General features: G+C 41.5%; 1 protein-coding gene across 6 annotated transcripts in view; it reads right to left on the bottom strand.

Moving 5' to 3' along the window:
* DDAH1 (dimethylarginine dimethylaminohydrolase 1) overlaps positions 1-15,878 on the bottom strand; it is a 123,573-nt gene that overhangs the window by 30,859 nt on the left and 76,836 nt on the right. For 5 of the 6 annotated variants that reach the window (XM_053391880.1, XM_053391878.1, XM_053391879.1 and 2 more), the window contains one exon: positions 430-529. In XM_053391880.1, coding sequence (XP_053247855.1) covers positions 430-520 — 91 coding nt within the window. In that variant the 5' untranslated portion in view covers positions 521-529. Of the gene's footprint in view, positions 1-429; positions 530-2,432; positions 2,454-15,878 lie in introns of those variants that run through there. The other variant, XM_053391876.1, reaches the window with a different exon arrangement.

Raw genomic sequence — 15,878 nt, 5'->3', positions numbered from 1 at the left:
AAAGCAGACTGATAAACACATACAAAAACTCAGGGTACCTGTGTGATATGAGCAACTCCTGTTGATAGCACTTTAAAATTGTTTTTAGATACTATTAATGCTCTTATTTTGTTTGTAATTGTGTTGTCTTGCTGCTTTGCCATCTCAGACCCCTTTGGGAGGAAGGATGGGATAGAAATGAAATAAACAACAACAACAAACTTAGTTTACTTCTCCTAATTCACTTGTTATTCTGATGTCAGGAAATTTATTGCATTAGGAAATGATTTCCTGTGTTCAAAGTCTCATGTTACTGTTGGACAAGCAAATTAACTAATGAAAATGTAAAGAGAAACGGGAAATGGGTTTTTTAAATCAGTACCTTACCATCAAGCTGTCTGTGCAGCCGAAACATTAAGTGGCAAAATTTCGTATTTTATTTTACTGTACCTGTAAATAAAACATCTCCTCCATCTAAGGTTGCATGTTCATCTGTCATCTCTACAATATTCAGGTTAAGGCTTTCAAGCGCTCTCTTCATTACTTCAACCTGTTTGGAAAAGGACACATTTTAGAATTTCATTTAAAGGCTGAAGCCCTAGGCATAGTTTTTAACCATGCATATTGTTCAGCTTTGTATCTGCTGTACTGGAACATCCACAAATCAAACCAAAAAGAGATGTCTGGAAATTTATTTAAAGGTGATATGCTTTTTTAGCCAAGTTTAGAGAACCAACTTTCAATCTGGCATAATCACACTGATGGTTGTTGTTATTAGGAAAGTCTACTTATTTTTGTGAAGGTTGATTCAAATGAAAGACAAGCCCCACCTCAGCCGCCCCCCAAATCAATCAGTTGGGAGGGGTTAACCAAATAAAATATTTCAAGATTTAATGAACAGCTTGGACTTGTGAGTACCTCATTTGCTTTGGAATACTGGAAGAGTCCCCAAAATGCATTTCAAAGGCAACACTTTGACATTAGTCATGCATGCCCTGCGAGACTGAATGTAAGTTTCTGGGAATCTGTTGTAAAGTCTTCTGGGCATCCACATAAAAGCACTTCAAGCATCTTAACTACAGCACCACTGCTGAACTAGAATACTTCTGTGCCCAGAAGCCGTCTTTAATCTTACAATTAAAAGTTGTCAATTGTGCTAATGCATGGGGGGGACAGGAAGTCCGCTCCACTTCATTGTGGGGAGGAGTTGCGGTGGATCGTGTGGCCACCCACTCACCTCCGGGGTGGGGGACAAAGTCCCGCGTTGCCCGGGGGAACCTGGCCACATCAATGAGCAGCCAGCCAATCCTCTGGCTGGTGGGGGCGTGGTCATTGAGGGGTCTGGTAGGAATTTTTCTACTTGGCAAAATTGGCATGGGGCCATTTGGTTTTCGCCTACCTCGTAGCAATTGTCACAACTTTGTAAGGTTTTGCGGTTAGGCATTGTTTGTCCTTATGATGGGGGAGGGGAGGTGTGGCCATCACCTGCTTCTCCAAGCTTAAGGGTATTCTGTTAAAGGAATCCGGGAGGTGTGGATCTTGTCCGAAGTCCGGGGCTGGGCTAGGGCCATGCCACGACCCCATCAGGAACACCTGGGGGAGCTCGAGTTGGTCTGCATCGACGGGGCTCCCCCTTCTGGTGGTTTACCCTTACCAGACTCCCTGTGCAACGCAGGAGTCAGATACAGTCCGGTTCATTCAATGCCTAAGCCAATACCGCTCACATTCTGTAATCAATAAAGTTGTGGCCAAGATTTGCCCAATAAAATTAACCTAATATTTTTGTCCTGTGTGTTTATTCTTCAAATAGGGGGTGGTTGCGGGGTCTTGACACGCAAATAGACCACCATAGTAAACTAACAACTTGGGTATTCTGAGTTGCCCACTCCTTGACAAACTTGCAATTGCTCTGCTATGATTTTTGCACTTATTCCTTGATAGACATTAAATATCTAATTTGGTGTGCACTGGGCATTTTCTTTGCAAAAGGTGGCGTGATTGCGCACAGCTAACAAAACAGTCCTTACTTGTTTGTAGCAAGTAGTTCAGGTGTTGGCAATACAACTCTGTGTACAAACATGTCTGCAAAAGTGACATGCAGGCTGGGAACATTAACCCCGCCTTATGGGAATCCTTGCAGATGATCTCAGTACCTGGGGACAGACAGTCAGGTTGTTTAACCACAGCAGTGACCAGAGAAGGAAAGATCATTGGGGGGAGCACAGAGAGAACACACACCATGGTGCACCTGTGGCAGCAAAACTGGATGCCACATCTAACTGCCTTACCTGCAATAAAACATGTCTCTCCCATATTGGTCTCTATAGCCACAGCAAGCGTTGCAACTCTCCAAGGGTTTGACTTCACCCCTGAAGGCATGCTCTTTCATTTGTCTCCCAACGGATGCCAACAAAAATACTTTTAGACACCATAAGTCTAGCAATTTCACTGACCATTCTGAATCATGGATCTTGCTGCCGTTGCAAAATTCAAGTTAATGGTTCACTGCCATATGAGCTGCCCTCATGTGCGAAGACAAAACAAGTCACAAAGGTAACATGAGAACTGGCCATAAGGTTCCATTGATTTTTCTGGATAACACTCAGTATACAGAACTCGCTGCCATGGGAAGAGGTCACATCAATATGATAAGGCAGGTAGAAGCAAAGCAAAAGGCAGGTTCTTAGGAATACCGAAGCTTATGCCGGCCACAAAGAAAGCAAATGTCTCCACTGCCTGTGATGGCATAGCAATACCAAGTGAATTGGCTGAGATTAAGTAGAGATTCGTTTAACCTTGTGATACAGAAGAGATGAGACAGATGTATTTAAGTAGAGAGAGAACTCATAAGCTAGGTCATAATTTCTTAAAAAATCTATTTGCCTGCAAGTGTCAAAGCTTAAATATTGAATCAATATGAATCAGACTTAAAAAATTATTTCACCCGTAAAAAAAAATGAGTGTAGTGGTACAAAACAGTGAATTCATTTTAAAAAACCCTGAAGCCATGACCTGAGTTGATCATATTAGTTCGATGCCCATTAATAATATTATGAACTGTTTCAAACTTTAAAATCTCTCTCTCTCTCTCCCTCTCTCTCTCTCTCTCTCTCTGGGTGAAAGCTAGGTGCAACCCTGAATAACTGTGTAGATAGTAGATAGATATGTGAGCACAATAAAGGTTAATTATTTTCTCCCTGCATCACTTCTTTCTGCTCAAAATGATCACCCCCAGTTGCTAATGGGCTTAATGTAACCCCATTATACTTGTCTCCCCCCCAACTGCCTGCAGTGGACTATTGGCAGCTCCGGAGGGTGGGGGTGGGAGAAGATTTCAACAGGAAAACTTTCATGACCTCAGATTCCCGCAGTGTCACAGACAGAACAGAGTATGACCGAGAAGGCATTGAACCTGAGCCCTTTAACTGAGCCTGAACTTAACTTAGGTCCCCCTGTGCCCAGATCCAATATTGAAGCCCTTGAGTCAATTTAGCCTTCCTTAGAAGCATATAATCATAGAACTGTAGAGTCGGAAGGGAAGTCCAACCCTCTTATTTTATTTTTTATTTTTTATTGTATAAAGGCTTGCTAAACTACTCGAGGAATTTTGTGATCGGTGCAGTGAGGAATGGGCTTATAATATCAGAAGCTCCGAACATCAGGTGCTCTCCACTGGTGTTCTGATGTCCGCTAAATTATATTATGTTAGAAGTTCACAACTGTGTTTTTAAGCTCACCCTAGAAAGCAAGTTGTATGTTTGCTTACAGAAGAAGAGAAAATGGCCTACATTTGTACACATGCCCTTTGAAAAAGAAAGATGCATGTAGAGTCAATTTTAAGTTTAAGAGCACACAACAGAAGGCTTTTATAATAACTGCTACCCATTAATATATCAAGTGGCTGAATGCTTAAGCCCTTATTGCTCTGTGCTGTGATTCCCCCACCCCAAATAAGCACATTCCTGTTGTGCGATGGAATGCATCTAATCCATAATAAATCTGGTCGAGAGACTCTGGGCTTAAGCCAGCTGAGCTACGTTTGAAGAAAAAGGATATTAAATGTGTTTGATGGCATTTATAAGAATCCTATTTCCTTGGCCCCACCACTTTAAAATGGAACTCATTAGTCTTTGCATAGATGCAGTCCATCAACTGCCTCAGCTGCTATATGCAAAATATCTATCCCTTCCACAGTTGTGCCAATGTGCTTTAAATGAAAGCCATTTCTTAAAAAGTTATTTATTGGCACTTGGTTATCTCAACTCTGGCAACAAAACAAATGTTTTCAAAATGAGAACAGAAATGACAGATTGATGAGCAGAATGGAGGGAGGGAAAAGAAACAGGGAGACGAACCCTTTATTTTCTTAGCTGCCCGGTGCAAACAGCGTACAACATTTTATAAAATTGGCTTGAAAGCTGAAAACCTTGAACAAATGCCTGGATCTGTGTCAGGCATAGGCAAACTCGGCCCTCCGTATGTTTTTTGGGACTGCAACTCCCATCATCCCTGACCACTGGTCCTGTTAGCTAGGGATGATGGGAGTTGTAGTCCCAAAACATATGGAGGGCTGAGTTTGCCTATGCCTGATCTATGTCAAAAAAAGGCCATGGCTCTGTTGGTCTTTGCATACCCTCTAGAAAATGGCCAGCAAAGAAGTATTCTTAACTTAACCCAACACAGGAGCTGAAATGTCATTCGGTGGGAGCTGAATTTCTCCCACTGTGAATGCCTTGTTCAGAACTTGGTTCTATAGACTACATGAAAGTATGTTAAAATTCCTTCCTTGCCCCCTAACCCTCTTCTCTGAGAACAAATGGCAATGCTGAACAAGCCTATTAGCACCACCTCTAAAGAAATATTATTAGTGAAACAAACAAGCCAGCGGTACAGGAAATTGTTAAGACTCTAGCTAGTACAGTGGTACCTCGGGATGCGAACGGGATCCATTCCGGAGCCCCGTTCACATCCTGAACATAACGTAAGACGCGACAGCGAGTCTGCATGTGCGCGGGTCGCATTTCGCTACTTCCGCGCATGCGCATGATGTCATTTTGAGCGTCTGCGCATGCGCGAACGGCGAAACCCAGAAGTAACACGCTCAGTTACTTCCGGGTCGCTGCGGAGCGCAACCTGAATGCGCTCTACCTGAAGCGTATTTATCCCGAGGTATGACTGTATTAGGTTTTGAGGCCCCATCACTGCTTTCCACAGAGATGCCCATTCTTTACTGCTCCAGGTCAAACAGATGTCCAAGCAACTCTGTAAGTTATGTTTTCAAGCTCTAAACATGAGCTTGCAGCATGCATCCAAATCTTAATTTCTTTCTCGTTTGTAAGTGAAACTCTTAATTTTCCTATGTGAGTATTCAACTGTTTGCTTCTTCTTCATCATCACCATCATTTTATTTATACCCCACCCATCTGGCTGGGTTGCTTCCATGAACAAAGCATGTTTGTGTACACATAACATTCAGGTGTTCTGCTTGGTTTAATTGACATATCTCTCTCCTTCAACCAATCCTAAGCATAAAGTCATAAGGATTCACAGTTCTGCTCACCACATCAGTTTCACTATCAGCAGCCCCCACTCCCACATGCTACAGTTTTTGACTGTTCCTTTAATTTGAAAAGTGCTTAATGCAAGAGCTATAAAACAGGCATGTGAAGGGCTCTTTAAACAACATCGTCACTTAGGTATATACGTGTGTGCTATTTTTAGCCTGTGTGAATATTACATTAATGGATTACAGCTTTATACATGCATATTATTTAGAACAAGGGTAAAAATTTATTTTTAAAAAGTCTGAGGGCTAACGGTGAAGGAGGGTTAAGGGAGGGAGAATTCTGGTCAAAATGTACATGATGAAATACGGGAATAAGTTGCGGAGGCATGGAAAACTTTTGCTGATAATTAGCTGCAAAATACCAGTAAATATTTGGTTGGATAGAGACGATGACAGAAAATGTAAATCTTAGACAAGTATGCTGAGAAAGCAACATTCTAAATACTTTTCTGCTCACAATTACAAAATGGTCAATTGTTAGATGCTGGACTGAGAGAGGCACAGTCTATTCTGCCGGGACCTGCACGGTAGGCCAAGAATGCACCTGCATAAGCGAAGCATTCATTATCTTTGAGACACCCAATATCCCATAATACCAAGACTGACTGCTAGTTCCAAGTCCACCATTGACCACACGCCATGTACCCTATTTCCCCCCTCCTTTTTTTTTTGCAATGAAAAGTATTTAAAATTCATGAAGCTTGCTGAAAGCTCAGCTGTCACATTCTACTCATTCCAAAGTGCATGGGAAAAAGAGAGTATAATGGACATTTCAGCTGGAGCTACTATTGCCCTTGAATAACCAATATTCCATTAAATTGCTAATAAACCCACTTGAAGATGTAGATAACAATCAAGCCATACAGGAGCATTCCTTTCCCCTAACACCGAGATGTCAGATTTCACTTTGTACAGTACTGCTGTTTCTGTGCTATTTGTTCAGGGCTTGACGCAAGGTATTCAGAACGCTTGCTCCATTCCAGAGATCACAAGCTGCTCTGTTTTAAAGGGCCCAGAATATGCTTTAGGTGTAGATTACTGCCGAGTCCCTCCTTTTAATTATCGTGGTTTTTGTTTTTTAAAAAGCACCTAAAATGAACTAGGTACTCTACAAAAACAGTTTAAAGAAAATATAAAAGGCTTTGCCTGAAGCCTTACTATCAAATTAATTAAAATACAAAGGGAGAAAGGAGGAGAATTAAATAATAATATAACTGCGAGAATGAATAATGTAATTCTTCTTGCTTCATATACAGTATGAAAAGTTGGAAATGTAATGGCAATGTTTATTTAATATCGCAGGGGGAAAGGCAGCTTATATGTACTTGTGCTTATGTATGGCTGCAAGAATACCAACAGTATTAGGGCAAGACTAAATGCTGTCTTATATTGGGGCCTCTTCAAATTGCCATCTAGATTCCATGTTTCCTAAAACATTTTTGCCCTAAACCAGAGTCTGAGAACCTTTGGCCATCTAATTGTTGTTGGACTACAGTGCCCATCATGCCTGGCCATTGGCTTTGCTGGCTGGAGCTGATGGGACTTGGGAGACTAGCAACCTCTGGGAGACCTCAAGCTCTCCATCCCAGCTCTAAACTTTCTGAAATGTTCCTAACTTCTTCTTCTGAATACATTAGTCTCCAAAAGGCTTCAGTTGGTCTGCCACAGTCCATATGCTTTGGGCTGGCAATTCGAATCTGTGTGACAGGGTGAGCTCCCATTGCTCTGTCCCAGCTTCTGCCAACCTAGCAGTTCGAAAGCACACAGTGCAAGTAGATAAATAGGTACATGTTGTTGTTTTTTTAAAACACACATACACACACATTTTTTAAAAAAACTTTCCTTTCTCAGTCCTTTACAACGCCCATTGCTGTACAATGGTGTTGAACAGGAATGGAAATGTTGCAAATTATGAAATCACACAAAGCGGAAAACAATAGCATCATGGAAAACTAGTAAATTCATTCAAGATGTGCAACAAACTAAACATGTGGTTATTACAAGGGGCATTTTTACAATGAAAGAAGCGCTGGAATCCTCCATCCTTGAGAAAACCTAATGTTTTATATTTGCAGCATTCACATAAGAAGGGACTGAAAACAAAGCAACCAATGGCTCCAATAAGCATTTCATTCATTCTTTCAGAAACCTTCTCTCCGACATGCCGAACACTTCTAAGTGTGGGTTGGTTAGACCACCAGGGCAGAAGGTTCTGGGAATGGTTTTCACTCTGCCATCCCATCAGGCTGCAGACTCTTACCTGCATGGGCTGGCCAGGCCTGTGGACATTTTCTATCATCTTCTTTCTAAGTTCCAAGCTCTTACAGCAGCCTTATGCAAGCCCAATGGATAATCCACAGCAGACAACCACTGATGGAAGGGAAGGGCCAAGGCAGAGCCACAAGGTGTTGTTATCGTTCATTTATAAAGTGTCTAAAATCATTAGAGGCAGTTGAATACGAAAGCAGGCTCTGCTCATAGTCTAGATTTCAAGACATGGCACATCAGAAAGGAAAGGAACAGAATGGTCCTGTCTTCTATGTGTTCTTTCCTGCATGTTCCATTCATCATCTGCGACTTTGGTCCAAATTCCTCAGCCACAAGAGGCTCAGCAGAGACCAACAAGGAGTAAGACCTGGTTGGTGGTGACAACCACCCCTTTTAGTGGAGATTGATCAAGCCCCACAGCATTACACGGCTTTAAGTACTTACCAAAACCTGGTTAAGAAGGCATTTAGCTGAGGAAAAACCACATTATCTCCTCATTATGAGTATGTTAAGGCTGTTTTGCTTTCTCTGTGCCTTCACTTTGTTTTGGGGAGGTACTGTTTTTCTGATGTTGGTATTTTCTGGTGGTAGTTTAGTGTGTTTTGTTGACTTGATTACATTGTATGTACAGGTGACTCCTCATTTATGCAGAGGTTATGTTCTGGCCCCCTGCGCACATAAACAAGGAGCACACCACAGCCCCTCTGGCTTGCGAGGAGAACCTTCCAGGAGTGGGAAGAGGATTCCCCTTTTGGGCTCTAGGGAGAGTCTCCTTATAAGCTGGAGGTGCTGTGGGACTTTGTTGAAGCTTTTCAGGTTTCTTCCTCCACTTCTGGGTTTTTGGCACTGCACGTATGCGCAGTGATGCATGACTTGAATGTGTGTAAATGAAGGGAAGCCTCTATATTTTATTGTTGCCACTTTGAGTTTCTTTTTGGGGGGATCTAAGTGGTTTATGTTTTCTGAATAGACAACTGGTGATATCCTGCAATGATTATTCCCTTTACAGGAAAGAGGCTTTTTTTCTCCATCATGCTGACTAGTTCTGACAATAAAAACAATGCAAAGGAAACAAAGACAACTACCTAACTACAGCCGAATCTTTACAGCACAAACAAATGACTGGCATGGTTCACCTCCGCTACTGTGCGCACTAAAGCAAAGAGCGGCTCCAAACAAGTACATAGTAGAGATTGATAAGGACACTTGGATAGTGATTTAGTACTCTCAGTTTAAGCTATACTCTGCCTCATGCTGTTCAAAGAGCATGAAAGGCAAGACCAGAATAACAGATATGTACATAATATACTTCCATCTTTGTATCCCAATGGTTTGCAAGGGATCAGAAGAACTGGAAAGAATATCTATATCTATACACCTTCATACTACTTGCTATTAGAGAATAATGTGCGATGCCTTTTCACTGAGATTCCAGTGAACCTTATGCTTTTTATCAATGGAAGCCAAGATTAAGTTCGAATAGCTTATTGCTAATTTAAATAATCTGGGACAAGGGTGGTGCTGTGGTCTAAACCACTGAGCCTAGGGCTTGCTGATCGGAAGGTCGGCAGATCGAATCCCCATGACGGGGTGAGCTCCCATTGCTTGGTCCCAGCTCCTGCCAACCTAGCAGTTCGAAAGCACGTCAAAGTGCAAGCAGATAAATAGGTACCACTCCGGTGGGAAGGTAAATGGCATTTCCGTGCACTGCTCTTGTTTCACCATAAGCAGCTTAGTCATGCTGGCCACATGACCCGGAAAAACTGTCTGCGGAAGCGGACAAACACTGGTTCCCTTGGCCTGTAAAGCGAGATGAGCACCGTAACCCCAGAGTCGTTTGTGACTGGACGTAACTGTCAGGGGTCCTTTATCTTTTTAAAAAAATTAAATAAACACGTGTAGGGAGGCTGCTATAAACTTAACAAAAGGAAGGAGACATGGCAAGAAGCCTAAGGGTGGGCTATAGTACTTTTCCCTATAGTACTTTCCCTTCTAAACATATATCAATAACCCCAAAGCTGTGTATTTTCCTAAAACTTTTATTAAAGAAAATAGTGTGTGTTGTATAAAGTAAACCTAGACCTCTGCGTAAAGATGTGGGTTGTGGTGTGTGCCCCTCCCCAGCACTGAAGATAGAAAACTATTCTGTTGGCAACTTAGACAGATTCAAGCACAGTCCTTGCTTATTCAGAACAAAATTCTACTGGTTTCAATGTTGCATTTTCCTTTCTGTGTTTTAAGAATGTAGTCTAAATCTGCTTCTGTTACTATGTAGACGACCTCCCTGGTTAATGATAGATCTGGACACACCTTTCAGAACACAGGAACATGGTTGTATTGGGTAGGGTAAAAAAGTAGACCAACACAAGTTGTTCACAACAACCCATGAAAAATAGAAGGAAACAAAACCAGTCACGCTGGATGACAGGAGGGGTTGGCATTCTCTGACCGAAGCCAAACAAACAAAAAGGACAAACAGAGAAAAGAAACTGCTTTTCCTTTGTTAAGAAGACTATTCATTTCAAGGACCTATAGGGCTCTATAAAGAGGATTCATTCTTTCCTACTATGATATACTTGACTGTAAAAAAAAAAAGTAGTGTGGGGGGGAAATCTGATCAACACAGCAACAATTTCATATAGCTTTTAAGAGGAAGTCCAGGTGAGACACACTCTACATTGGAACTGCTACAGAAGCTCCTGTGAGTGGGAAGTGATGTCACAAGTGAAATAAATACTTCTGGTTGTGTGTCTAGACAATCTGATTCACGGTGACGTTTTCCAATACGTGTGTGGCCTAGGGCAGCTTCAGGTGGCTTACGTGTAGCTTTTTAAAAAATGGTTGCGTTAATTTTTCTCCTCCCTAGCAAATCGTGAACTGCGAATCCCATGTAGCAAGAAATATCCCTGTTTGCCTATTTAATTACAGTTCAGCTTATAACAACAGAAAGGGAGTTGTTTGTTTAGAAAATAGGTGAAAAATCTTTCGGTTTTTATACATCTATCATTCCTTGGAGCAAACACAGTCTTAAGCTTTTGTGAACATTTGATAAATCTCTTAGCAACTAGTCACTAGAGTGGATTCAGCCAACAATGGATGATTCACAGTTTTTAGCACAGGGTTGTCTGCCAAACGGCCTGAATAAACTCATATTGCTAGACACTAAGGCAAAATGTACCCTGATCTCTTTGAAACTATTATATCAGAGGAAAGCTAAGCTGCGTACATTCCTCCAACTCGGTTGACGCCTGGAGAAAAAACAAATGCCTTCTAATCCTACGTCTCTCTTCTCAATGCCTCATAGGACTTACACCCAGGTAACTCTTCTAAATCTTGCTTTTTTGACAAAGTAGTGATCTCTGTTCTTCTTAATTAGAACAACTGTACTTCTGGCTGAAAATGCTTCAAAACTACTCTATGCAAATCGGGGACTAGAATAAAATAAGGGTTCTGAAAGTGAATCGTGAGATTGCAATGGAGACAGTCTTAAGGACCTGTTTATATGACAGGCACTGTAGTCATGAGATAGACAGGACTGCCATGTAACATGGAATGAAATAGTCATTTGAATGCTGGTGCCAGATGCAGAATTCAGAGGAAACAGGGGCTTGCATTATTTGTTTATTTTTGGATGCCATTATGAACACTCATTAAAGCTGCTCTCACAGCAGAATGCAAAAAAAAGGCTGACTCATCCTTATTTTGCCAGTAGTGTCGCATTTCTAGAAGCGTCTCCATGAATGGCAACTGCAACTGGAAGTCAATGTGCAATGACTCAAAACGCAGACAGCTTTCCAGGTCATGTGGCCAGCATGACTAAACCACTTCTGGTGCAACAGAAGCCAGAGCGCACGGAAACTCTGCTTACCTTCCCAGCGTGGCGATACCTATTTATCTACTTGCACTGGTGTGCTTCTGAACTGCTAGGTTGGCAGGAGATGGGACAGAGCAAAGGGATCTCGCCTCATCACGTGAATTTGAACCGCCAACCTTGGAAATTCTAATCATTAAAAACATGTTGAGGGGGTGTGGGGAATAGCTACCTAATGAGATGATGCAGCAAGAGTACAGATAATCACTCAGAGACACTGCTTCATATCTTGACTGGGATCCCTTGTTGATATTTGCATGGGGGGCGGGAAATAACCTGCATTCCACAAAGCAGTAAATTTTGCCTTCACGGGCATGAGTGACTTCATTGGAAAATGCAGGCTAGCCTTAAATGATCTTACCTTCACATCTAGCTCTCTTCCAGATGTTATTCCTTTTACAAATATCGCAGCAACTTAATCTTAACTATGTCCCTTTAAAGAAAGAAGTTTGCATGGCCACCGGTAGATCTGGATGATCCGAGTGCAAATTGGCCAGGATTTTATTGGGCAAGCTGCTAACTTTTATTCTAATCTACATAAATGCAGATAATTTACACAACTGTTTCCTGTCCAATGCTTTAGGGATGTGGTATGTTGTATATCTAAAGAAAACCCATCAGAGCAAAAATGGGCTCAGCAGAATGGAGAGTGGCCTGTAGTTATGATGGGGTCCAATCCGTAGGTTTTTTTAAATGTTATTTGATACATACAAGATATGTTGTGTTCTCTCTCAATGAATACAAACAAGAACTTTGGCTCAAAACAATGGCCTGGTTTGGATACACCCACCCCACAAAACAAATAATGGTTGCATTGTGGAAGATAATGAAATTGAGTATGCCATTGGAAGCCTTCTGAGGAAGAGTAGGTGTTCAATTCAGAATGAATCTTGCTTATACAGATACCATTGGTGCCAAATAATATAATGCATTTGTAGTACCCACCTGTGTGGCTCAGCAAGACACGTTTGAAGTTGCTCCTAGCTCACTAGCTCTTTAATTGGTTGCCTCCTCCTTCCATCTTTTCTTCTGACGTGACTTTTGCTTCTTGGATTAATATCCTGATCAGTATTCTGGATTAATACCCTGATTAGTTAAGTAATGTAACATCCATTGGGGTGTAGTGGGGAACTCTGGCTTTAAAACAAAGCAGGATCTCTGTACCAATGTGTCACGAGAGAGGGGAGGAGAGAGCGAGAACACAAGTCTGATGCTTGTTCCTGGCTTCACAAACCAGGTTTCTCATAAGCAACGACATTACTCCAAACCAGACCATTGTTTTGAGCCAAAGTTCAGTCTTTCATAATGGGACGTGGGTGGTGCTGTGGTCTAAACCACAGAGCCTAGGGCTTGCCGATCAGAAGGTCGGCAGTTCGAATCCCCGCGACGGGGTGAGCTCCCGTTGCTCGGTCCCCCTCAAGTGCAAGTAGATAAATAGGTACCGCTCTGGCGTTTCTGTGCGCTGCTCTGGTTCTCCAGAAGCGGCTTAGTCATGCTGGCCACATGACCCGGAAGCTGTCTGCAGACAAACGCCGTTTCCCTCAGCCTATAGAGCAAAATAAGCGCTGCAACCCCAGAGTTGTCCACAACTGGACTTAACGGTCAGGGGTTCTTTACTTTTACTCAGTCTTTCATAGATCATCTTGCAATATCAACAAGCCATGCTTAAAACAGTACCCCAATGTAATCCATTAATTTCAAAGCATGAACTGTTACTTTCGGGGTGGGGTCCTAAGCATTACAAGTTTGGGCTACGGCACACACCATAAACATGTTACACAATTAAAGAAACTTAATATGTGCTGCAAAAGTGGTAGATTTAAATGCTGATGAAATACTAGGAGCAGTTATACAGAGCAGGAAGAACCATTTACCTTTTCCTTAAACCTTTTAAGGGCATTGGAGGATAATTCTGTGAACCTGTCTCTTCACACATATTTCTTGCAGCTGCTGAGATGACTTCATAGCCAAACTCCGAATTTGGATTCCTACATGTTGTGATAATCAGCTGGGGTTTGGAAAATCATTCAAAAAATCAAAACGTTCTGGCAACTTAACAAGGCTTCTGAAAAAACAACAGTTTAACATCTGGAACTAACATTCTTCATGGAAGCTGAGATTTACAAAGCACAGAACATTTTCTCTTATAGTAACTTTTAGTTCAATAAACCTAATTGAACTTAAAGTATAAAACCACGACTGTTTGTATACAGATGTTGAAATGTTTCAATTAAAATAAAATATGCAACATGAGAGCTCCAGAGCTGTTTTATAATCTGAATGGGCAAGGACACTGAAAAGGAGCTTACAGACTTCATGTTTAGTTCCACCACATGAATTTCTTCTAAGAGTTCTTTAATACCACAGCCCAAGAACTGGCTGATTTATTTAATTCAAGATGTGAAATTCAGTCCCACCTTCCTTTTTAGCATTTGCCTTCTCCACCCATTTATCAGAGCCCCCCTTCGGCTTCTGTTTCTCAATCTGTTGTTTACTGTGAACCCTTGCTTCTGCCACCTTGCCTCACCGGGCAACCTGCCCCATTGCTCCCCTATTTTTCAGCATCTATTTCAAGCTCTCAGACAGCCCAATGAAATTTCTGCTACACCTAAAGTCTATGTATGGTTTTACTGTGAGTAAAACCATATATAGACCTTAGGTATAGCAGAAATTTCTGTTCCCTCGCAGATATTTTGCTAAGCACTTAGAATGGTCATGTACATTCTACAGCACCAGACCAGGCCAACCAATCAGAGGCTTCCTTGCTACAAGCACAATCAGGCACTTCCCTGTTGTTTCTTATTTTATTTGATAAGGCCTTTGACAGGGCTTGGATATACCCTAATTCAAAATGTGACAGCACCTGTTGGAATCAATTATAAACTTCTGTTAATTGTAACTAACTTGCTTCATCAATTTCAATAGTACTTACAGAAAACTAACTTCCCACTGTATTTTATTGCTTGGTCACTATACCAATAACTAGCTGGCTATAATTAAAAGCTGTCATACGGCATCAACTCTAGAAAAAAATATTACAACAATGTTACATCTACCATTCCTTGGCATCTTCCTACTTAATTTTATTAGAACAAAAGAAGCAGTGGAGAAAAAAGACTGACAGCACTGTCAATCAGCAAAACAGCACAGCATCACAAAATAATGTTTTAGGAATGTTGCAATGGCAATAGCAATCAACATAAATGTTTAAGATCACTAGTCACTTGAGTAGGGCTCTCTCCAAGCCGAATATATTCCTGACCCCCACAAACCTGTTTTTAGGACTACCTTGGAGAAGTTATCTGGTCACTTCTGTTTCTTGCTCCCAGTCCCCTTCCCATAGTGGGGGAGAAATAGAGAAACACTACACTTTGCCATGGGATATGTACGAAAACACATATAGCTTGAAGATGAAGTTGGAAAGGGTATTACTTCCAAATTTGTCCTTCACCTCTATGTACTTTTAAATGGAAGGTAACCCCCACACCCACCTCATGACCAAGGAGCCACTGAGGGAAGGATCAGAGCCTCTGTGGGCAACCAGGGGAAGAGTGCCTATAGGTGTCATTCTGGAAATTCCTACACAGTATGGGCTTTGGTGCTGCAGGAAGTGGTTATTAAATGAAGGATTCTGAGTAATATTCCTTTAGCAGAGGCAGTCTGGGAGACATAATTTTTTTTTTAAAGGGTTTACCATAGCCTTCTGATAAACTGCATAACATAGTAACTCAAGAGGTATCAACCTGCCCCCAGTCTAAGCTAACACTCCATGTACATCACTGATGAAGAGTGTGGCACACCAAATCATGAGCATAAATGTGCTTTGTCCAGTGCCCATTTCCCCTATGGTTTCTCCTTTCCCATATATCCAGCTTCTGTGATGTAGTTTTGTATAATGTCTCCTGTGAAAATGCTCAGAAATAAAATGAAATCCCACTGGACAATTGTGTCACAGCTGCAGTTTTCGTACAAAACAAAAATTAATTCTGCTAATCTAATCCTTCTCAAGACACCATACCCTCCAACATTTCTCTGATGAAAATGGGGATGTCATATTCAATTATTATTAATATTAATATTAATTAATTATACCATGCCCATCTGACTGGGTTTCCCCAGCTGCTCTGGGCGGCTTCCAACATATATAAAAACATAATTAAACATTTAAAAAACCTTCCCTATACAGGGCTGACT

The sequence above is a fragment of the Podarcis raffonei genome, chromosome 6, assembly GCF_027172205.1.
Source record: "Podarcis raffonei isolate rPodRaf1 chromosome 6, rPodRaf1.pri, whole genome shotgun sequence".
NCBI lineage: Eukaryota > Metazoa > Chordata > Lepidosauria > Squamata > Lacertidae > Podarcis > Podarcis raffonei.
Note: the sequence above shows the minus strand (reverse complement) of the source record. Positions and strands in the feature narration are given on the sequence as shown.